Raw genomic sequence first — 22,691 nt, 5'->3', positions numbered from 1 at the left:
AGGTCATAGTCCAACCCCCTGCTCAAACCAGGACCAACCCCAGCTAAATCATCCCAGCCAGGGCTTTCTCAAGCTGGGCCTTAAAAACCTCTAAGGATGGAGATTCCACCACCTCCGTAGGTAATCCATTTCAGTGCTTCACCACCCTCCTAGTGAAATAGTTTTCCCTGATATTCAACCTAGACCTCCCCCACCACAACTTGAGATCATTACTCCTTTTTTTGTCATCTGCCACTACTGAGAACAGCCTAGCTCCATCCTTTTTGGAACACCCCTTCAGGTAGTTGAAGGCTACTTTCAAATCCCCCCTTCATGGCCAGCTTCTAAAGGGCTTTTCTTGAGAAAGATTGTTTTCTAAGGATGAAAAAACTCCCTGCCCTGAATAGAATAACACCTAAAATGTTCCACAAGGCTTTGAATTCTACAAGCTCTCAAGATCTAAACAGGTTCCAGCTTTTGCCATTACTAGCCTATCAGTTAACTGTGAGTGTCACTTCAAGGTGAAACTTGGTCCACAGTCTCAGCAGCCACAACATCCATTACTTAATTTGAATTATAAGCACGGTGGAAAAAAATGAAATGAGAATTAGCTGTTTCTCCCCTCCCCCATTACATCTAAAAACAGCTTTAGACATTTCCTTAGCCTCCTAATATGGATGTCAGGTCAGTGACTGTTACAATTTTAAATTAAATTTTATATTTAACAATGACCAAATTGTTCTCTTATTAATGGGATAACTAAGCATTTGCAGAACATTTTGCTGCAAGGATTTCAGTAGGATTTGTGGAACAGGATCCCTGCACAGGGGAATCACCCACATCCCAATAGAGCAGAACAAGATAGATGTAGTTGTTATGGTTTCACCTGGACATGATTGGTGAATAAAAGCACTATGTAAGTACGTTTCAGAGTTCTTGCAGAACCATTAAAATTAGCTGTGTTAAAAATTCTGCTCTGGCAAATGTGCATTTTAAACTTCGATGCTTGAGGCCACAATTTACCAGTACCTATACTGTCCTCATCCTCCTAAACACTCATTTGGTTGGCAATCTGGAAAATACAAGTACACTGTTAATTGTTGGCAATGCATTTATTAGTCCCTCCTCATTTTTTAAATTATGTCACAAGTCCCTTTATAAATCTTTGCCTGCCAATGCCTACGATGGCAAAATGCATACTTATTTAAGAAAACAGTTTGGTTTCTTGATCTATCACCTTCCAAATTTATTGTACTAGGTGGGCCACTTTACATTCTTAGCAGTAGCCCTGGAAGCTACAAAACCCTTTATGATCCATTAGGCAAAGTGGGAATTCAGGATGCTTGAATACATGTTATGTATGTCGAGGAAGTGTTGTCTTTAAATATAATTGAAAAAAAGCAACAGCATTGTAAGTGGCATTACATGCTAGCTCTGGCTTAAACACAGAAATCCAAGGACATTTTAGATACAGGCAGCGCTCCAGGGCTCCTGATTAACAGCAGCTCTATTTTATATAAATTCTGCATACGGGGGTGGCAACTTAGATCTTCAGCCTTTACTCTTAGCATTTGAGGGTTTAGGTCAGACATATAATATTACAATAATGCCGTTTCAGATGGTTCAACCCTCTGGCTGCTGCAAAAGATTAGATATGCGTACAGACACACACTCTACACATACATGTACCTATGAATTCATTTGAATGGTAGTCCAGAGAATACCTGCATCCTCAGAAATAGTTTAAATTTATAACTCACCTCTCACCACAACCATCCATGCATCTCTCTGTCTAGGAGAATAATTCAGATGATTTCATTTTCAAATAGTTTGGCAACAGTGACATGCTGATGATAGAATTTCACCAGCATCATCATCTTTAAAAATCCTCTGTGTCAGATCTAACTATTGAAAATTCCATTCTTGGACTACAGATGCTGTTATCAGCTCACTACTACAACTAATTTTTGGCTTGGTAAAAAAGCAAAAAGATATTTTTTGGCCACTCCTCTATCCCACTGAAGATCTCTTGAACCATCAAAGAAGTCTGATGTCAAATCTGTGTGAATTCTGATACTTGCCCTGTCTCTCCCTACAGGAATCAGTAGGAACTATTTTTCTTGTCACTTACCAAGTTTCATTCTCAGGATTGTGACACAGACAGTTAAAAAACATTTTTATATAGTCAACAGAAATTCAGCATTACAAATAAGGTATTTTTGTAAGATAAATTTAAAAAAATCTGCTGTAAAATCAAGATTATGTGAGATCAGCAGAACAGCCCAGTGACTGGGCACTTGTTTTGATGTAGGGCTCTAGTCATCCAAAATTATTTCTGGTCTTTCATGGTCTGCAAGCATGTGGTCGAATCACAGGACTCTCCCACCTAGCTCACCGTTTTGCTCCATTCTTGGGGAGCTGCAGAGTGAGGGTTTTAGGGGCATTGGTCATGGCATTAGAAAGCCTAGCTGAAAGTGAGGTGGGAGCTTTATGCAATGATTCATCCTTGATGGATGAAACCTGAACACTGACCAGCAAAGGGATGTGACTAAAATGTGAAGAATACTGAAATCAAGGTGAGAATAGCAGAAAGCTCCGACCAGCAGGAAGTGCTAAGGCACACCTGGGAAAAGAGAACCAGGTAGTTTCTCCTGGCATAGAAGGGTCTCTTACATGCCAATCAGTCCTGCCTAGATCTCACCTCCATCATGATTTCAGAGGATCAGAGGCCTTCATGACAGCAGTCCTAGTGGCATTATTCTGCCTACCAGGTGATGTGTGCGCACATGCAGGTGCTGAATGGGATTGGGTCACCCACATGAGAGTGGAACAGTGAGTGGAAAGTTCAGCCATTCTGAGGAGTCAGCACTAGGTGGCTGGGAAGATCCAAATACCTGCATCTATGGAGCTAGGGATTTTATATGAATAGCACCCATAGTAAAGGGGAAAAAAATAAGGCCAATTTATTCTTAGGAGTAAGAAAATCCAAGAAAAGCTGTAACACAAAGTGAATTTAAATAGCAATGGACCCTTCACTCATCTGGGTGTCCCTTTATATTATATTTAAAAGCAGCACATTCAAATGAAAGAAATACTAAATTAAACTATTTATCTTGTGCCAAAATACACATTTCCCAAATAGCTCAAATGCAAACTGCAGAATTGTCCAGAGATTTGATACAAAATCTGAGGCAACTACATTACCAAGCAACTCAGTGCACTTAGGTTATAAAAATGTTGTTCCACAATTTTCTATTCTAATTGACACTTTGCAGCAAGTTAACACTGTCAATCATTTTGTGCATTAGAAAGAACTGAAAACCCAACATGGGCTAAATGTTCTTCAGTCACATAAAGCAGCTTAACAATAAAAAGAACAGTTTAAAAAAGAATAGGCAGAAGATGTGATGCACAGTTTGTGGTCAAACATTAGTCCAGGGCAGTTTGTGACCACAAAGTTAAAGTCAAGGTTTCCAGGATCCTGCATCAGTCAGGACTCATCTTCAGTCTGTCTAAATTGTCTACTTATGTTCAGTGCATGAGACTATATCTGGTCCTAAGGACAACATTCACTTTCTGTTTTTAAAAGCTGTGTCAAAATCACTTTCAAGTTACATAGAAAAGTGCTGAAGTAATCTTGTCTGGGGCAGCTGGCTCACATTAGGGAGCTCCTTCTCCCCTTCTCCTCAGGGAAAGATATTCCCATCCTGCAGTTTGGCACTTGAAGTCACACCACATACTGATGCAAGTTATTCGAATGACATTAGGTTAGCAGGTACCTGGAAGAGAATGTAAATTAGTCAGCAATGTAAAGTTCCTGTGGCAAGGGGAAACTGAAGTGTCAATCTTTGTATTACTATTGCCATTTATTGCCAAGTGCCAACAATGCAATCAGTCCCTTAAACAGACTCTGTGTGAGGCTGACTCTGCAAGCTAGTAACAGGACATTGTACCATAACTTGGGAGAGAAAAACATGATACAGTAAGGGGCACTGAGACTTATGGCTAGAGCCGCACAAATTCACCATTACCAGATTTTTTGTGGATATCCTAGAATTTGAAATCTTGCCTTCCACACCTGTTATAAAACTTTGGTCAATATGAAAAATGGGTTGTATAAATATACCCTGATGAGCTTGTCTGTGTATAATCAAGGTGCCCATAGAGGCTAGAAAGTGGCATCCTCTATGTAGGGGTTTCCTGGAATGTAAGGGAGAAACTGGTTGGAAAAGACATTTTCATGGCCTTACCTGAGGCCTGTTGCTTTTGCATGCATCATCCAAATGCTTGTGCCACAGTATTGCGTGAAACCTTGACCCAGTCTGAAACTTGTAAATATTGCCTACAAAATTAAAAAAAATCAGGATCCCTGAGGTTTTGACAGACACTTGGCTTTGCTACATTATTATCGCTTAGTGTAGAAGCCAAGAGCATAAAGTAAATAGGAAAATTAATTTGGTCCTCAAATACCCAAACTGCTCCTACCACACACAGCAGGCTCTGGCAGGGAGGATAGGCTATAGGGAATATGTGCCCAGCACCCCCCAGGTAGGGGGTGGAAGATAGTGTGCATATTCAATAGACCTGAGGGTAGCACATGGGAGTAAAATTAAGCTGTCACAGAACCAAAGACAGTAAGACCAATCTGGGCATCCACTCCAACCTCCTTCGTTTTATACTTTGCTTCATTCCCACTAGCATTTATATACCTCACCCCTGAATCGTTTTCATGGATGCACTATTGTTTGCAAATTTAGCTTTTCCAGCATCCCCTTGTTGGTCTCTTTCATTCCTCAGGTCAGCATTGCCTTCCCTGAATTTTCTTTTGAAGTCAGACTTACATTGTATTCATTGTATTCTACAGGAGAGAGATGCAGCATGTGCAGCTCATGTTCATCACTGCTTCTCATTGAAATAAGGAAAGATGTGAAATGTTAGGGGAACTTCAAGGTTTTCTGTAGAGACCCTCATGATGCACATTGATGCTAGGACCTTTTTGAACATTTGAAGTGTCTGCTGAGTGATGATGGTTAAAAATCTAAGTAAATGGTTTTATAAATACTTTGATGTTTGGAGAAGCCTCATAAATCAGCACTTATAGTGAAGCTGACTATCTAGGGATTACAGGGCTATTTAAAGGACATAGTGACCTTGAGAAAGCCATTTGGAAAAAAGAACCAACCACCATAGGGTACATCTACACTGGACTAAAAGATATGCAGCACGTCCCGGGCTGGCCCAGGTCAGTCTGGCTGCAGGGCTAAAACTTGCGGTGTAGATGTTCAGACTTGGGCTGGAACCTGGGCTCTGGGACCCTCCAAGGCTGAGCCCCAATGTCTACACTGCAATTCAACAGCCACATAGCCATGCGTGGCGGGTGGAGCCCCCCTTTGGGGAGGCTAGCTCCAGCCCTGCCCCTTCCCCCCCTCATGGCCCCAAGACCACCCCCCTTCAGCCAGAGGAGCCCCAAGACCACCCCCCTGCGGTGGGAGGAGCCCTAAGACACCCCCACCCAGAGGAGTCCCCAGACCTCCCCTCAGCTGGAGGAGCTCCGAGCCAGCCGAAGCCCCGAGACCCTCCCCCCACACTGGTGGCTGGAGCTCCAAGACCCTCCCTGGGCTGGAGGAGCCCTGAGTGGGCCAAAGCCTCGAGCTCAGCTGCAGCCACGCTGCATCTCCCCTCCCCAGACCCCAAGCCACCAGGAGAAAAGCATGTGTCTGTCTTCTCCGGAAGAAGCTTTTGCTATGCCCCACGCAGGTTCCTGGGCAGCTGAGGAGGCGGTAGCACATGCATAATAAATCAAAAACTTCTCCCCAAAACCCTGAAAATGGGGTTCTGGTGGCCACGGCAGCACCAGGGGAGGTTGAGCCTCCCCTGGCCTATTATAACCCGCTGCCCATGCCCATAGCCCGAGTCCTGCAAGCCTGAATCAGCTGACCTGGGCCAGCTGCAGGTGCTTAACTGCAGGGTAGACATATCTATAGAGAACAGGGAATGCAAGTGACCTCACACTAATCCCAAGAGTTCCTGGAAAACTCACAAAATGCACTCCCCCAATCATTTGGCAAGATGCACTTAGGCCTCTTGCAGGACCCCACAAACATGGGCTTTTTGCAGATGCATGAATCTCTCTCACTGTACCCTATTTTGAAAATCTGGTTCCTTAACTTTCTGAGCATGTGATATTGCAAATAATGTAAACTTAACATATTAAATGCTATTACCCCATTCCCTAGGTATAATGTAGCATCTACCTTTATCAGGGTTATTTAGCTGAAAAATATCAGGATGTTCAGGATCATCAGGCAGTGCCACCATCCAGCCCACAATAGAGACTTTTTTACCAGCAGTAGATTTATACTAGAAGAGACAGACAGATCAGTTACAATTAGCAGTAGCATGATAATGCACTGGGTTGACTTCTAACCATGAAAACAGAGCAGACAAATGTGCTAGCTAGGAGTGACCATATTCACTTTTTGAATGCACATTGCCAGTCCTGCTCATGAGGATGATACATCTAAAGAATGGTTTGCTTTCTAGAACAAATTAATATACTTTGCTTACGTGTTTTCTTTCTGTGCCCCTTAATGATTTTGCTCCGAAGTAGAGAAGAGTTGACCCTGAAAGTGTAACCCAATATCTAGTCCATGAGGAGAGCTGAATAAGAAAAAAGAAAATAGGTAAAAATATGGTGTATTAATTTCCGATACTCTGAAAACGAATTAACAACTAAGTATTAGAATTATCTGTTTAAAGTAAGGAAGCTAATAGGAGGAGGGAGCTGGGGCCAAATTCTCAGCTGGTGTAAATCAGTATAGCTCCCTAGGCTCTGGTTGCTGTCTATGAGAATGCAAGATACAGCAAAGAAAATCCACATTATCCTAATGTCTCCTCTAGAAATCTCAGGGCGGTTCATTTCAGTGCAGAGCATTGTACTGCCCTCTGCTGGGCATATCTTATACCTGCCTCTGACATTTGGTCAACATAATTGATTATAAGTAATTTTTCAGAATTTTTGGCTAATCAAAAAGTCAGAAAAAAATTTGTTTCAGGTCGAAAGAAATGTTTTGGTTTGATTTTAGGGATTTTTATCTGTTTTTTAAGTAAAAACAAAGGAAATGAAGACCTAGATTCACAAGGAAACCTGGGCACCGTTCACAAAATTGAGGAGGAAGTTGTGGTCTTACTCATTCTCTCCTGTTGAAACTGTTCCACTTTGTACAAATAATTAAAAAGTAATTGGTGCAAGGACTAGAACCAGGGTGACACCCCCCCATTCCCTGACGAGTGCCCTAATCACTAGGCTATAGAGTCACTCTCACTCACTGTATTTATACAAAGTGGAACACCTTCAACAAAAGAGATTGATATCAGAGCCCACCCCAGAATAGCCAATAGGTTGGTCCTGCTCTGGAGCAGGGACTTGAACCCTGGTCTCCCATATCCAAGGTGAATTTCCTAATTACTGGGGAACTGGTATAAGGGATGCACCACCAACCCGTCCTCTTTCTTCCCCACCACCCTTTCATGAATCTAGCCAAAAAAATCAAAACATCTTGTTCTGGGAGTGTTGAAATAAATCATTTGGACATTTTCAATTTTTTTCATCTATTGAAAAAATGTGCTGAAATTGATGCAAATTCACAAAATATTTTGGTTGATCTGAATCTACATTTTTTGTTTAAATTAAGTTTCAGCCACATAATTTTGCACAGCTCTAATTACAAGGTTATTTCCACAGTTCTTCAAATCTCTTAAGACTAAACCATGAAGCTCCAAATAAAAAGTTGTAAGAGGATCAAAGGTAAACCATGGGATTTCCATTGCATCATTTTCTCCCTTCCCAAAGAGGGCCTGAGACGGAGGCTGGGGGAATCCTGTGAATCTATGGCATGATGCTTGTGCAGAGAGCTGGTTCTCTGCAATACTACCTGCGTCTCCTGAAGAGCCATTCAGACTTTGTGTCCTGCTTGCAACAGAACACAAAGCCCTCCCACTGATGTGAGGGGGATCTGAATGTGAGGAGAGGGATCCCACAGAAATAGATGCTGACAGGCCTTTACAGAAGCTGATGCTACATAGAGTTCCTCTTCTGATCCCACCTCTGTGGTGTCCCTTACAAACACACAGGGAAAGAACTGATGCAGAGCAGATGCTGGGAGAAAAGGAAACATTTTTTGTCTTATGTTTTAATAGAAAGTGATTCTGAAGCAAAACATTGTTCTGTTTCCTGGAACAGAATTAACTGCCCTGCCCTGTTCGGCTTTGCACTTCAGTCTGAAGCTAACAATGTAAACAATAACAGCCATTATCAAATTAGGATCACAGTAAAGGTCCAACTTACTGTAGGTTTTCTGCCTTCCTTTAGTAATGTCTTCCTTCTTAAAGGCCCTTCCATGGTAATGACTCCTGTTGAACTCCCTAATGTGCAGTTGCAGGCCCCTGTTGGGCTGAAGTGACAAACACTATCATATTTAGGTGAGCAGACAAACAGGAACAAATAATGCTCTTAATAAAATTTATTCTTCATAGATATTCTTCACTTCCATGCAGTGTTTGCTATTGCATATATAGAGAATCATCGAAACTTGGCTCTGTAGTGTGTATGTTTCAGATACCTAAACAAAATAACCAGGTTATCTGAAAAATTCTAGTAGATTTCAGGAAACTGGAGAAATGTAGTGCTCCATGTTATACTGAGTTATGTTTGATTTACATAGTGGTAAGCCTAGAAATAATTACCTTTATTCCAGAAAACCAGGACCCATGGTAGTTCTCTTACTGTGCATAGTTTCTAATTACAACACATACGCAACCTATATATGTTTATATGACAGAAAGTGAAGAATAAATTATCCAATTGAAACTACGGGAGGAATATCTGATGGAAATAATGTACTTTCAGAAATCAGAACTAAATCAGGCCACCAGGACATGCCTTCACTTTTGCAGAATGTACCAAGGCATCTTTAAGAACCCAAATAGCTCGTGCCTCTGTTTTAAGAAAAAATATATTTTACCATAGGTGTAAAGCAGCCATGGTGTCTGTGAACATTCAAAATAGATTAGTGACATGTTTGAAACTGTTTGTATTAAAAAAGCCAAACTATAGGATTAAGCATGTTAAAAATCTTCCTGCAGATGATCTGTCACTGGAAAATTTGACCACACTACATGCACAGTTCTACTCTGCGTAACTGTTAAGCAAACTGAAAAAGCAGTGACCACGAAGATACCCACTGCTGCCTTCTTCACATTACAATCAATTGACATTTATAATTGTTTGAATATGCTTATCACTTATTATTATGTAATGTGTTGACAGAGTTCTTGGTGCTTCAAAAAATAGTGAAAGACACTGTTCCCCCAAAGCTTACAGTCTATGATGGATTTGTATGTAGATTACACACAATTTACATATCTGAAGTCCATACCTAGATTTGCCAGTAACAACTACAAGATGATTTTTAACCGGAGACAGAAGATTTTGCTTTGTGATACCCCCATAACAGGCAAATCACATGAATTTTCTCATCTATTTAAAAAAAGTTTTATTTTGTCATTATTAACATAAATAAACTTTCCATACAAGTATTAACAACTCCTATTCATAACCTGTATTTGCTACCTTTAAAAGTCCTGTGTTTAGTCAACTTCTTATTATTGATGTATTTATTTTGTTCAGATTCCAAAAATGGTAACCATACATAATATAAAATTTACTTGAGCCTGACATAAGGCTGTCCATCATTTTTTTCATTGAAAGGATTTCCCATAATTTATTTCTCTTTGCCTCTAATGATGGGGTATCTATCTTTTTCCAAAAATGAGCTATCACACAGCTGACTGCAAGCAGTAATTGTGTTATCAACGAGCCCTACACCAAGTTAGTAACCTCTTTTAAAATGTAACCTAATAGACTCATTATGGGTTTTGTGGGTGGCCTCACTTCAGTTATCTTGAAAATTCCTTTTGTTATTTTGTCCAAAAATACTATTATCTTAGGGCATTCACAGCATATATACAGAAAGGTCCTTATTTCTCTCCATCCTTTATATATATTATACTTCACTTAAATGGTATGAGGTACAACTGATAACATATTTTGCAGTAACCTTCCTTAATGGCTACCCAAATAGATGAGATTTTGGCCTTCCTCTATATATTTTCCCATTGCCCCAAAGTGACATCTGTTTTTAGATTATTTTCCTATTTTCCCATAAAGATTATCTTATCTTTTAGAACCATCAGTAAATTGTTATATCATGAAAAAAAGATCAGGCCCTTTGAGGTGGCCTTTACCATAATTAATATTTCTAGCCTCATTAATGGTCACCTGCAACTTGGGCTTCCTACATGGGATTTGATATGATGCTTTACTAGCAAATAAACCAGCATGGGTATGTTAATAATCCTCATTAGTTCTTTGATGGTATTAATTTCCATAATTTTATCATTACAGAATAACTGGCTGTTACTTGTATATCCTTTTTCCTTCCATACATTATATGTGTTGGATTAGATAACCTTAGTTGAAATTCTGGATCATTTTTCATGTGCTTAACTTTGCGACCACAATGATGTTCTTTTAACATAGGGTTTGTTCGTGTGTGTGTGTGTGTATAATTTCCTAGGTTTTTGAAAAAACAAATGGGAGAAAACAGAAATTCCATCATATCGACACCACATTGTTCATCAGTGTAGTTGGAACATTTAGATCCACAACACAGACCTGTGCTGCTTGAGCTTAGTGAGTAACTAATAGCAATAATAGATCATCATCCTCTATGTGAGCCAGAGAGGCATGGGACGCTTTCCCAGTGTGTTTCACAGACATTTGCTGACAGAAGAATGGTGAGACTCAGGAATCTTGGGTTCCAGTTCCGGTTCTGGAAGGGAGTGCATTCTAGTGGCCACAGTCTCTTCTGTCTGTTCCTTCCAAACTTGACCCCCTTCTGCCTCGTCCCCTCCAACCTGTCCCTGCCCTGGTCCTGTTTCTTACCCACCCATGTCTCTTTGTTCTGGTTCCAGTCCCAGTCTCCACTCCTCAGGCTTCTCATCCCAGTCCCTTTGCCCAGCCAGTCCTAATCTTCTCCTCTAGGCTCACTGTCCAAGTCCCAGTCACTTCTGTTGCCTCCACAGAACCAGTCCTAGTTCTCCACTCCTGGCTCCTCATCCAGTTTCCCCCCTGCCTCACTGATTCCCAGTCCTATCCTCTTTGTCCAATCTCAGTATCCTTCAAGCTCCCTGACCCAGCTCCCCTCCCTGGCTCCGGGTCCCAGTCTGTTTGCCTAACCAGTCCCTGTTCTTCCCCTGCATCTCAGCCCTGGTCAGAGCTATCCCCTGGTCTCGTTCTTCCTCACACTAGTTCCCAGTCTCAGTCTCTTTGTTCATCCAGTCCCAATCTCCCTCATTCCCCCAACTTCTCCTCCAATCTCAGCATTTCCCCCCATCCAGCCAACTGACTCCCAGGTCCCCCTCCTCCCAGTTTTCCTTACCAGATACAAATCTCCTTTCCTGGTTCCCAGCCTCAGTCTCCCTGCCAGCTGGTCCCGGTCCCACTCCCAGTTTCTTTCTCCAGCACTCCAGTCCCAGTCTCACTAGATTCCTTGTCCCAATCTACTCCTTTCCATCTCCCCGGTCTGGCTTTTGTCTCCTCTGCATTCAAAGCACTACTCAATGGACCATATACTCCACTGTCTTGCAAAATAGTTTTAAAACAGGATTTGATACCAGTGTATACCCACTTTGCACAGGTGCAACTAGCAACACAAGATGGCAGGCAGTGAAGAATTAAGCCTGGTGCATCCAAAAGTGACTCCTAAATGTTGTGGATTGCTCCTAGAGGTTAGGCAATAGCACTGACTATTGGAAATATGTTTGATGCTGGGGAAGAGGTCAGTGGATGAATAGAATGCTTTGCTCCCACGGCTTAAAAATCAGAATAAATATTGAGGACAAAACATTCCAGAAGTTCGAGGGAAAACACATAATTTGGAGTTTCATCCTAGTGTGATGCAGAAATAATTCAGGAGTCTGGAAAAATACAAAGTCTGGAATTGTGGCAACATAAAAGCCCCACAATAGCTCATGGCAATGACCTCAGAAATCAAAAGGCATTAATGAAAGCATATTGACTAATGGCATGAGAGAAGAGAAACTAAGTAATAGTGCAAAATTACTTAAAGCATAATGTTGAAAATATTGAGTTCCTTTTGTCACACAATGAGATGGAATTCCTGGAATTCCATGGCTACATAAGAAACTCAGATATTCAGTAGGGACATTCTTTTTACAGAAGGGTGGGTAGGAGATGGTCTGTTAGGAATTTGCTGCCTCTAGTATCTATCTAGTATTTTGTGATCATAACACTGAAATTTCAATACCCAAAAATATACCCAGGCCAATGCTGTTTACTGGAAGTACATCAATCATATACTGATTAATGCACACAAGTAAAAGGTTATGTATGTGATATGGCATTTATTGCACAATCTCATTCATTTATGAACAAGCACCCTTTTGTCTATAATCAATAATATGATTATGAATATAAATACATATTGATGAAAACAATACATCTATAAGTAGCACCTACACAGGACTCTGGCCTTGGTCCAAGTGAACTACTTGTGGTTACACAGAGTCATGCTGACTTTGCGGATGCAAGCCAGAGATCAGCTGCTGTTTTGCCTTTTTTTTTTTTAAAAAATATTCTGGATTGTGTTCTTAATAATTTTTCAGGGTGCCTATGGGATAGGTGGTTTTCTGTTCTATGTTTAATTTAAATATATCAAATACATTTACATAGAAAGAAATCTAAAGTACATGGAAACTTTCTGCTGGATATTTACAGATATTTCTCTGGTGTTGCAGGTAAAGTAATTGATTTCTTTGTGTTGCTTTGTTAAAATTTGTACTCAAAACAGGGAAATGCAAAATTGATCAGAAAGGATCTCATTTCTGCACAGATTTCCTTTTTTAGCAGCCTTCTATTTCCTCTCAATGGGGTGATATAATGGTGCAGGAACTGGAGCAATGAGGTTAGGGGGGTTGGGGGGGGAGGCTGGTAAACTTTTTGGCCTGAGGGCCACATCTGGGTATGGAAATTGTATGGCGGGCCATGAATGCTCACAAAATTGGGGGTTGGGGTGTGGAAGGGGGTGAGGGCTCTGGGGTGGAGCCAGAAATGAGGAATTCAGGGTGGGGGAGGGGGGTCCAGGCTGGGGGTTGGGGTGTGGGTTGCGGGTGAGGGCTCCAGCTGGCAGTGCAGGCTCTGGGGTGCAGGAGGGTGGGAGGGGGATCAGGGCTGGGACGGGGGTTGGGGTACAGGCTCCAGGCGGTGCTTACCTCAAGCAGCTCCCAGAAGCAACGGCATGTCCCCACTGCAGCTCCTACACGGAGGCGCAGCCAGGCGGCTCTGTGTGCTGCCCCGTCCACAGGTGCTGCCCCTGCAGCTCTCATCGGCTATGGTTCTTGGCCAATGGGAGCTGCGGGAGCGGCGCTTGGGGCAGGGGCAGCGTGCAGAGCTCCCTGGCTTCCCCTACGCATAGGAGCCAGAGGGGGGATATGTTGCTGCTTCCAGGAGCTGTATGAGTCACGGCACACGCGGAGTGGGGCAAGCCCTTGACCATTCTCCTTGGCAGGAGCTCGAGGGCCAGATTAAAACGTCTGAAGGGCCGGATGCGGCCCCTGGGCCTTAGTTTGCACACCCCTGGGGAAGAGTCTAGTTGCTGTTCTCATTTAACATCCTTTCCTCCTCTGTGACTAGGGCCCTATCCTCATCAAGGGCTATCTTTTATTTCTATTATAAAGCTTCTAAGAATGTTTCACCAATTGAATGATCTGAGAGGCTCAATGCTTATTTGGAAAAATTAAGCTGTCTTGTGTGGGACAAACAAACAAGTGTTCCAAGAAACACACATACATTAAGTGTATTTTCACAAAGAAAGAAAATGTACCTGATAATGCCTCATAAAGTCAACTGAACAACGTGCATTACAGCATCAAAGAATCCAAGAAATCAGAAGTGATAACCCCCCAGCAGCAATCTAGTTCAGACCCTGGCCAATGCAGGGAATGTATTTTCAAAAGCAGGAATTATTTAGGAGATATAAGTGGGTATAACTAGAAGTAATGGAATAAAAGAAAGAAAAGGAAAATTTAGAATGCAAAGTCTTCTTGGCAAGAGGACTGGCTTGACACCAGAACTCTCTCTTCTTTAGGTATGACAAAAAAACCTGCCCCCCCATCACTGTAGTATCTGAGAGTTTCTGAAAGGAAGTGGGGGAAGCCCCCAATAAAGCAAGACTGGCCAAAGCACTCATATACCATTGTAATGGAATGATAGAAAGAAATTATGAGAAGATGTACTGTAGTGAACAGTCCTTCCCTACTCCTTGGGGGATGGACTAGAAGTGATTTATTAGTTCTTTTATACCTCTGACTCCTATTAATTAGTCTGTGGTTTTCAGAAGCAGATACCTCAAACATACGTGTACAAGCCCCAACATATTTTCTAAAAGCAGCTATATTAATAGTTGTCTCCAGTGGTCTCTGTAATGGCAATCAGAGATCATTTCTGCCTGTATTTAAGCATTAAAACACTGTATGCCATGGGTTATGCCTTGGGGCAGTTAAGAGATGGTGATCCTGAGATCGCTCGGGGCATTTCTAAAACAGGTCATCACCACTTTCCTCATTTTGTATTTTAATCTTGAGCCACAGGATCAACACAATCCCCTCTGCTACCTGCCTGCAGTTACAGAGGGTTGTCAAGATTTTACTAGTCCAGCTCAGGTGGCTGTAGTCAGATTTACATATTATATCAACAATTCCATTTCCTGCTATCAGGGAACTTTTCAGCCAAACTTAGGGAGTTTCATGTTAAAACTTTGAGTACAGGTGAGGTTCACATGTAATCGATGATTCTCATGGCTACAACTTTGAGCAAATCTGTATTTTGTCTCTCCTTCGCCTATAAGTCAGCAGCGAACCAGCTGAGCGGCGGCGAACAGCAGAGCAGCTAACAGCAGGAGTTTGCCCGGGATCTGTGTTGGTGAGTATCTGAGTGTGTGTTTGTTGTGAGGATCTGAATGTTGTATCTGAGTGTTTGTTGTGAGGACAGTTTGACCGTGTGTTTGATTGGTTGGTTGAAAAGGGCGGGAATTGGGAGTGCTTTGTTTCAAGTGAGCCTGACTGTATCAAAAGCCAGTCGGCAGCGAACCAGCTGAGCGGCGGGGAACCAGCTGAGCCGCGGTGAACAGCAGAGCAGCTAACAGCAGGAGTTTGCCTGGGAGTTCGCCTGGGGAGAGCCCACTGAGGCTTACATCTTGCCGGCTACTCTGAGTCGTTACTGCATCTCCTGAGGAAGTTCGTAGAAGGAAGGTAATATGGATGGGGGGGTGTTCAGCTGTTGTGACCTGCACTGGATGTGCCATGTTTGTCTTTCTTCCACAGGACAGAAGCGACTTTGTCTGTACAAAGTGCAAGCTGGTCTCCATATTGGAAGAGAAGGTTCAAGGTCTGGAGAAACAGGTATCGACCCTGCGTTGCATAAGAGAAACTGAAGATTTCCTGGACAGATGTCAGGATATGCTTCTACGGGCACAAAGTTCTGAAGATTCACAGCAGGCTGCACAGCAGGGACAGGGGGCTGGTGAAGAAATTTGGCATCATGTGACCTCCAGAAGAAGAAAGGGGAACGTCCATGTACCAGCAACGCAGATACAGGTAAGTAACCGTTTTCGTGTTCTCTCCAGAGGTACTAATGCGGAGGGTGGACCAGATGATACGTCTGAGGGAAGGGAGCAGAAGGAGACTCCGCCAGTTGGAAGGCATGAGATGCACTGTCCTAGGGTTGGGGGTTCCATGACCACCGCTCCCAAGAGAAGGAGGCGGGTGGTGGTGGTCGGGGACTCTCTCCTCAGGGGGACTGAGTCATCTATCTGCCGCCCCGACCAGGAAAACCGAGAAGTCTGCTGCTTGCCAGGAGCTAAGATTCGCGATGTGACGGAGAGACTGCCGAGACTCATCAAGCCCTCGGATCGCGACTCCTTCCTGCTTCTCCACATGGGCACCAATGATACTGCCAAGAATGACCTTGAGCAGATCACTGCAGACTACGTGGCTCTGGGAAAAAGGATAAAGGAGTTTGAGACGCAAGTGGTCTTCTCGTCCATCCTCCCCGTGGAAGGAAAAGGCCTCGGTAGAGATCTTCGAATCGTGGAAGTCAACGAATGGCTACGCAGGTGGTGTTGGAGAGAAGGCTTTGGATTCTTTGACCATGGGATGGTGTTCCAAGAAGGAGGAGTGCTAGGCAGAGACAGGCTCCACCTAACAAATAGAGGGAAGAGCAGCTTCGCGAGCAAGCTGGCTAGCCTAGTGAGGAGGGCTTTAAACTAGGTTCACTGGGGGAAGGAGACCAAAGCCCTGAAGTAAGTGGGGAAGTGGGATACCGGGAGGAAGCACGAGCAGGAGCGTGTGAGAGGGGAGGGCTCCTGCCTCATACTGAGAAAGAGGGGTGATCAGCGGGTTATCTCAAGTGCCTATACACAAATGCACAAAGCCTGGGAAACAAGCAGGGAGAACTGGAAGTCCTGGCAAAGTCAAGGAATTATGATGTTATTGGAATAACAGAGACTTGGTGGGATAACTCACATGACTGGAGTACTGTCATGGACGTATATAAGCTGTTCTGGAAGGACAGGCAGGGCAGAAAAGGTTGGGGAGTTGCACTGTATGTAAGGGAGCAGTATGACTGCTCAGAGCTCAAGTATGAAACTGCAGAAAAACCTGAGAGTCCCTGGATTAAGTTTAGAAGTGTGAGCACCAAGGGTAATGTAGTGATGGGAGTCTGTTATAGACCATTGGACCAGGGGGATGAGGTGGATGAGGCTTTCTTCCGGCAACTCGCAGAAGCTACTAGATCGCACGTCCTGGTTCTCATGGGAGACTTCAATCACCCTGATATCTGCTGGGAGAGCAATACAGTGGTGCACAGGCAATCCAGGAAGTTTTTGGAAAATGTAGGGGACAATTTCCTGGTGCAAGTGCTGGAGGAACCAACTAGGGACAGAGCTCTTCTTGACCTGCTGCTCACAAACTGGGAAGAATTAGTAGGGGAAGCAAAAGTGGATGGGAACCTGGGAGGCAGTGACCATGAAATGGTCGAGTTCAGGATCCTGACACAAGGAGAAAAGGAAAGCAGCAGAATACGGACCCTGGACTTCAGAAAAGCAAACTTTGACTCCCTCAGGGAACTGATGCGCAAGATCCCCTGGGAGAATAACATGAGGGGGAAAGGAGTCCAGGGAAGCTGGCTGCATTTTAAAGAATCCTTATTGAGGTTACAGGGACAAACCATCCCAATGTGTAGAAAGAATAGTAAATATGGCAGGCGACCAGCTTGGCTTAACAGTGAAATCCTTGCTGATCTTAAACACAAAAAAGAAGCTTACAAGAAGTGGAAGATTGGACAAATGACCAGGGATGAGTATAAAAATATTGCTTGGGCATGCAGGAGTGAAATCAGGAAGGCCAAATCACATCTGGAGTTGCAGCTAGCAAGAAATGTTAAGAGTAACAAGAAGGGTTTCTTCAGGTATGTTGGCAACAAGAAGAAAGTCAAGGAAAGTGTGGGCCCCTTACTGAATGAGGGAGGCAACCTAGTGACAGAGGATGTGGAAAAAGCTAATGTACTCAATGCTTTTTTTGCCTCTGTCTTCACGAACAAGGTCAGCTCCCAGACTACTGCACTGGGCAGCACAGCATGGGGAGGAGGTGACCAGCCCTCTGTGGAGAAAGAAGTGATTCGGTACTATTTAGAAAAGCTGGACGTGCACAAGTCCTTGGGGCCGGATGCGTTGCATCCGAGAGTGCTAAAGGAGTTGGCGGATGTGATTGCAGAGCCATTGGCCATTATCTTTGAAAACTCATGGCGATCGGGGGAAGTCCCGGACGACTGGAAAAAGGCTAATGTAGTCCCCATCTTTAAAAAAGGGAAGAAGGAGGATCCTGGGAACTACAGACCAGTCAGCCTCACCTCAGTCCCCGGAAAAATCGTGGAGGAGGTCCCCAAGGAATCAATTCTGAAACACTTAGAGGAGAGGAAAGTGATCAGGAACAGTCAGCATGGATTCATCAAAGGCAAGTCATGCCTGACTAATCTAATTGCCTTCTATGACAAGATAACTGGTTCTGTGGATGAAGGGAAAGCAGTGGACATGTTGTTCCTTGACTTTAGCAAACCTTTTGACACGGTCTCCCACAGTATTCTTGCCAGCAAGTTAAAGAAGTATGGGCTGGATGAATGCACTATAAGGTGGCTGGAAAGTTGGCTAGATTGTCGGGCTCAACGGGTAGTAATCAATGGCTCCATGTCTAGTTGGCAGCCAGTATCAAGTGGAGTGCCCCAGGGGTCGGTCCTGGGGCCGGTTTTGTTCAGTATCTTCAGAAATGATCTGGAGGATGGTGTGGATTGTACCCTCAGCAAGTTTGCAGACGACACAAAACTGGGAGGAGTGGTAGATATGCTGGAGGGTAGGGATAGGATACAGAGGGACCTAGACAAATTGGAGGATTGGGCCAAAAGAAATCTGATGAGGTTCAACAAGGACAAGTGCAGAGTCCTGCACTTGGGACGGAAGAATCCCATGCACCGCTACAGACTAGGGACCGAATGGCTAGGCAGCAGTTCTGCAGAAAAGGACCTAGGGGTTACAGTGGACGAGAAGCTAGATATGAGTCAACAGTGTGCCCTTGTTGCCAAGAAGGCCAATGGCATTTTGGGATGTATAAGTACGGGCATTGCCAGAAGATCGAGGGACGTGATCGCTCCCCTCTATTCGACATTGGTGAGGCCTCATCTGGAGTACTGTGTCCAGTTTTGGGCCCCACACTACAAGAAGGATGTGGAAAAATTGGAGAGAGTCCAGCAGAGGGCAACAATAATGATTAGGGGACTGGAACACATGACTTATGAGGAGAGGCTGAGGAAACTGGGATTGTTTAGTCTACAGAAGAGAAGAATGAGGGGGGATTTGATAGCTGCTTTCAACTACCTGAAAGGTGGTTCCAAAGAGGATGGATCTAGACTATTTTCAGTGGTAGCAGATGACAGAACAAGGAGTAATGGTCTCAAGTTGCAGTGGGGGAGGTTTAGGTTGGATATTAGGAAAAACTTTTTCACTAGGTGGGTGGTGAAACCCTGGAATGCGTTACCTCGGGAGGTGGTGGAATCTCCTTCCTTAGAAGTTTTTAAGGTCAGGCTTAATTGGGGATCGGTCCTGCTTTGAGCAGGAGGTTGGACTAGATGACCCCCTAGGTCCCTTCCAATCCTGATATTCTATGATTTGGCTTCCTGAAAAGTCTAGGGCTTGATCCTACTTCCACTGAAGTAATAAATTTCATCTTTTTGTTATTTCTATTATTTTACCTGTTTCTTGTGCAAGTAGATGCAGCTGTGCATTCCACTTAGGTGTGTGTACGCCCAGTGCACTGGAACTGGAGAAAGTTGCTTAGCAGTTCCATAGACTGGACAGGAATCCAGTCTTACCTACCACATTGTATGATGCTTGTGAGGTATACTGGTGAATAAGATTTGTGGGAGGGTATGTTGATGCTGCTTTGCAGATGTTCCATATAGTTTACTGATGGCCTAAGCTAACACGACTTTGTTGTACAAAAATCAGTACAATGCACTATATTCTATCTGACTTAAACAGACAATATATGAAGAGTATTTCTAGTTTAATTCAGGAAATAAATTATACAGAACGAACAGGAAGCCATCCTTTAAACTTTCTTTGCATAGTTAATATATTTAAACCCCCAAATTAAGCAAGAAAACATCCAGCTTTCATGACAAACATGCTTATGCAATGTCATAGAAGCCCACACCAATCAGCTTCTGAAGCTTGGAAGCCAGATGTATTTACTGGTTGAATCTCTATCGAAATATTCTTCTCTCCTCTGGCTAAGCCCATACAGCTTATATTAGCTCAGGGGTCGTTTTGTGCAGAAATGGAAGGAAAAAAGAATCCCAATGAGTTAGTTTGTTCACCCAGTGATACTTCTGGAGACAAGATGCATTTGGTTTACTTAAGGAAAATATAGAGTCTCAAATGAGAATTCATCACTGCATGCGGAGAGAAACAGACCCACCACCTAATTGTACCTGTAGACACAGCTTCGACTTCTGGGAGAATTCCGAATTGGTACTCGCCAGTTAGGCCCCAGCGTGGCATACAGCCGACCCCTGTTTGTAAATTTAAACATGAGTTCTTTTCTAATACCATAAATGCTATGGTGAACATCCATTCAAAACATATAAGGAATAAAGTAAGAGAGACATATGATACTAATCTCTAAGTAAGACTACAAGGCATCTGTATTTACTCAGAAATGGAAAAGATTTAATTTTCACGTTTGTAATAAAAACAAGTATTTTCGACATCTGTAAGAAGTGCAAAATGTTTTTATGGAATACTAATCTTTGTGAATGAACAAACATAGGGAAAGATCCAGGTTGAGGTTGAACACTGCACACACAGCTTGCATTTGCTGGTAAAAAATAATTCACAATCTATGTGTTTGTGAATCTGTTTTCCATAGCTCAGAATGAAATATTTCCTTTTACTTGGATTTACTCTCCACTTTTATCTCTAACAAGGAAGGATTATTCTGAGTGTTCATTTTGGGAATAGATTATTTAGGAATTTGACCTTTGGATTCATATTCTTGCCATAATACGAAAACTGACATGAGGAATTCAGGAAACAAACAAAATAAACAAAACAGTTATAAAGATATTGCAAAAAGAATAACAAATTAGGGTTTTTTGAAATGCCATTTTCTCCCCATTGGGCCCTGAACTTAGGATTTGCCCATAAATGCTATATAATGGGTTTCATTATTTCAATGATATACATATGATATGCTGATAACAGGCACAACACCAAAGCAGTTCCTATCACAGGACATTTTCCTAAGTGACTTCCAGGGCTCTACTAATTCTTCCCAGAGCAGGGTTGCCCTCTTACAGGATTTTTATTCCCTGCATGCCTTTCTGCAACTGACCCTTTAAGTATGGCACAACCAAGTAGCTGTAGCCCGGAAGGGGCCGTTTGGCAAGTGGTTTCCCTATCTTCTGTTAACTATCTGATGTGTTTTCCCTAGATTTTTGTTTCTTATTGAGATAGAGATAGCACATCCTTAAGTCTATTATCAAGGAAAGGAATTAAGTGTATGCTCTATTTTTAATGTGTATTTAGGAAGCTTTAGTCCTATAAGGACTGACGTGATAAAGTATAGCAGTTCTAAACTTAGTCCGTGGGTGTTTGTGGCTATAATGAATGGTCTTTAACAGATCATGCACTGCATTGTATGTGGATTGCTGATGCATACCCTGGAAAAAAAACAAAAGCTACCGTACCTGCCCTGACCCCACTGTTTAATCTATGTTTGTACCAATACAAGTTCAAAAGGGATACCGCTGTGTGAGGTGCCGAATAATCAGGGCCTGGAGTATCAAGCTGACGATTCAACATGTTTAAGATTTAAAATAAACCAATGTTTGGATTGTAAAGCAGGTTTTCTCAGACATATGGATTCACCTTAGATTTATTTCCCCACAGAAAGGAGTCATGCTGTAAACAGAAGCACATGTAACTCTACAGAAAATAATTCCCTCTGACAGCAAATAAGAGTAAATATCCCTTTTCAGTATAAAAATATACAGGTATAGGTTTCATCAGTAGTTTACAGAAAAGCTCACATACTAAGGTCCAAATTCCTCAGCAACTGCCTGCCATCTAGAGTCACAAAACCAGTCTGATGTGGGAATCTGAGTGGGTGCCTTAAACATAGCTTTTTATACTTCTGAAAACTGATGTGGTCTTAGTATTATACATATTTAGTTGCATTGGATTTATTGGAGCATTGTTTAGACATGGGGATTCAGGAACCTGTACACACTCTGGCATTATTTGGCCTGGCACATAAACATATAGAATTTGGCACTAGTCTCTTTTTATTTATGGTAAAGTTTATTGATAATACTATTTTTAAAGCTTTTAATCCAGCAAGTCCTGCAAACTATAAGCAATCTCTCCATTGACCCCCAAAGATATGAGGACAAAGCAGATGCTCTGCTGCTCCTTCCTGAAACACTGTTTTATTCAGATAGTTCACATGAAGTGGAGTGGGAGGGCAGAAGAGGAAAAGAATAAAGCAGAGTTTCTGATTAATCAGTTTACACATTAGTAACACATACAGCCAGCATGAGCTCCATTTGTAACATTTCCCATCCTCATCATGATCAAAAGGAATCATAAGAATGAGACCTCAGAATTGGAATGTGTGATGAGGGTTGTGAAAAGCCTTTTTATGGATTTACACTATTCAGATAATTCAATGTACTGTATTTTGGTCAGTTGGGCAGTTTGCCTAAAGCTATAGATTTCACAGATTTCAAAGTTAGAAGAACAGCCGTGTTAGTCTGTATTCGCAAAAAATAAATTGGTTAGTCTCTAAGCTGCCACAAGTCCTCCTTTTCTTTTTTTGTGAAAGTTAGAAGAGACCACTGTGACCATCTAGTTTTACCTCCCATATCACACAGACTAGAGAATTTCACCAAATGGTTCCTGCAACAAGTCCAATAACATCTCCTTCTGTTAGAGCATAGTGTTTTAAAATGATATTCAAACCTG

At 42.6% G+C, this 22,691-nt stretch overlaps 1 protein-coding gene across 2 annotated transcripts in view; it reads right to left on the bottom strand.

Moving 5' to 3' along the window:
• Positions 1 to 3,108: 3,108 nt before the first annotated feature.
• Positions 3,109 to 22,691, bottom strand: part of RALGPS1 (Ral GEF with PH domain and SH3 binding motif 1) — a 417,852-nt gene continuing 398,269 nt past the window's right edge. Inside the window, exons 19-24 of one of the 2 annotated variants that reach the window (XM_084649907.1) lie at positions 20,159 to 20,239; positions 8,327 to 8,432; positions 6,547 to 6,639; positions 6,234 to 6,339; positions 4,230 to 4,321; positions 3,109 to 3,758 (exon numbers count right to left, since the gene is read on the bottom strand). In XM_084649907.1, coding sequence (XP_084506033.1) covers positions 3,729 to 3,758; positions 4,230 to 4,321; positions 6,234 to 6,339; positions 6,547 to 6,639; positions 8,327 to 8,432; positions 20,159 to 20,239 — 508 coding nt within the window. In that variant the 3' untranslated portion in view covers positions 3,109 to 3,728. The remainder of the gene's footprint in view (positions 3,759 to 4,229; positions 4,322 to 6,233; positions 6,340 to 6,546; positions 6,640 to 8,326; positions 8,433 to 20,158; positions 20,240 to 22,691) is intronic. The other variant, XM_084649908.1, reaches the window with a different exon arrangement.

Source organism: Lepidochelys olivacea (assembly GCF_965140295.1).
Source record: "Lepidochelys olivacea isolate rLepOli2 genome assembly, chromosome: 16".
Classification (NCBI taxonomy): Eukaryota; Metazoa; Chordata; order Testudines; family Cheloniidae; genus Lepidochelys; species Lepidochelys olivacea.
Note: the sequence above shows the minus strand (reverse complement) of the source record. Positions and strands in the feature narration are given on the sequence as shown.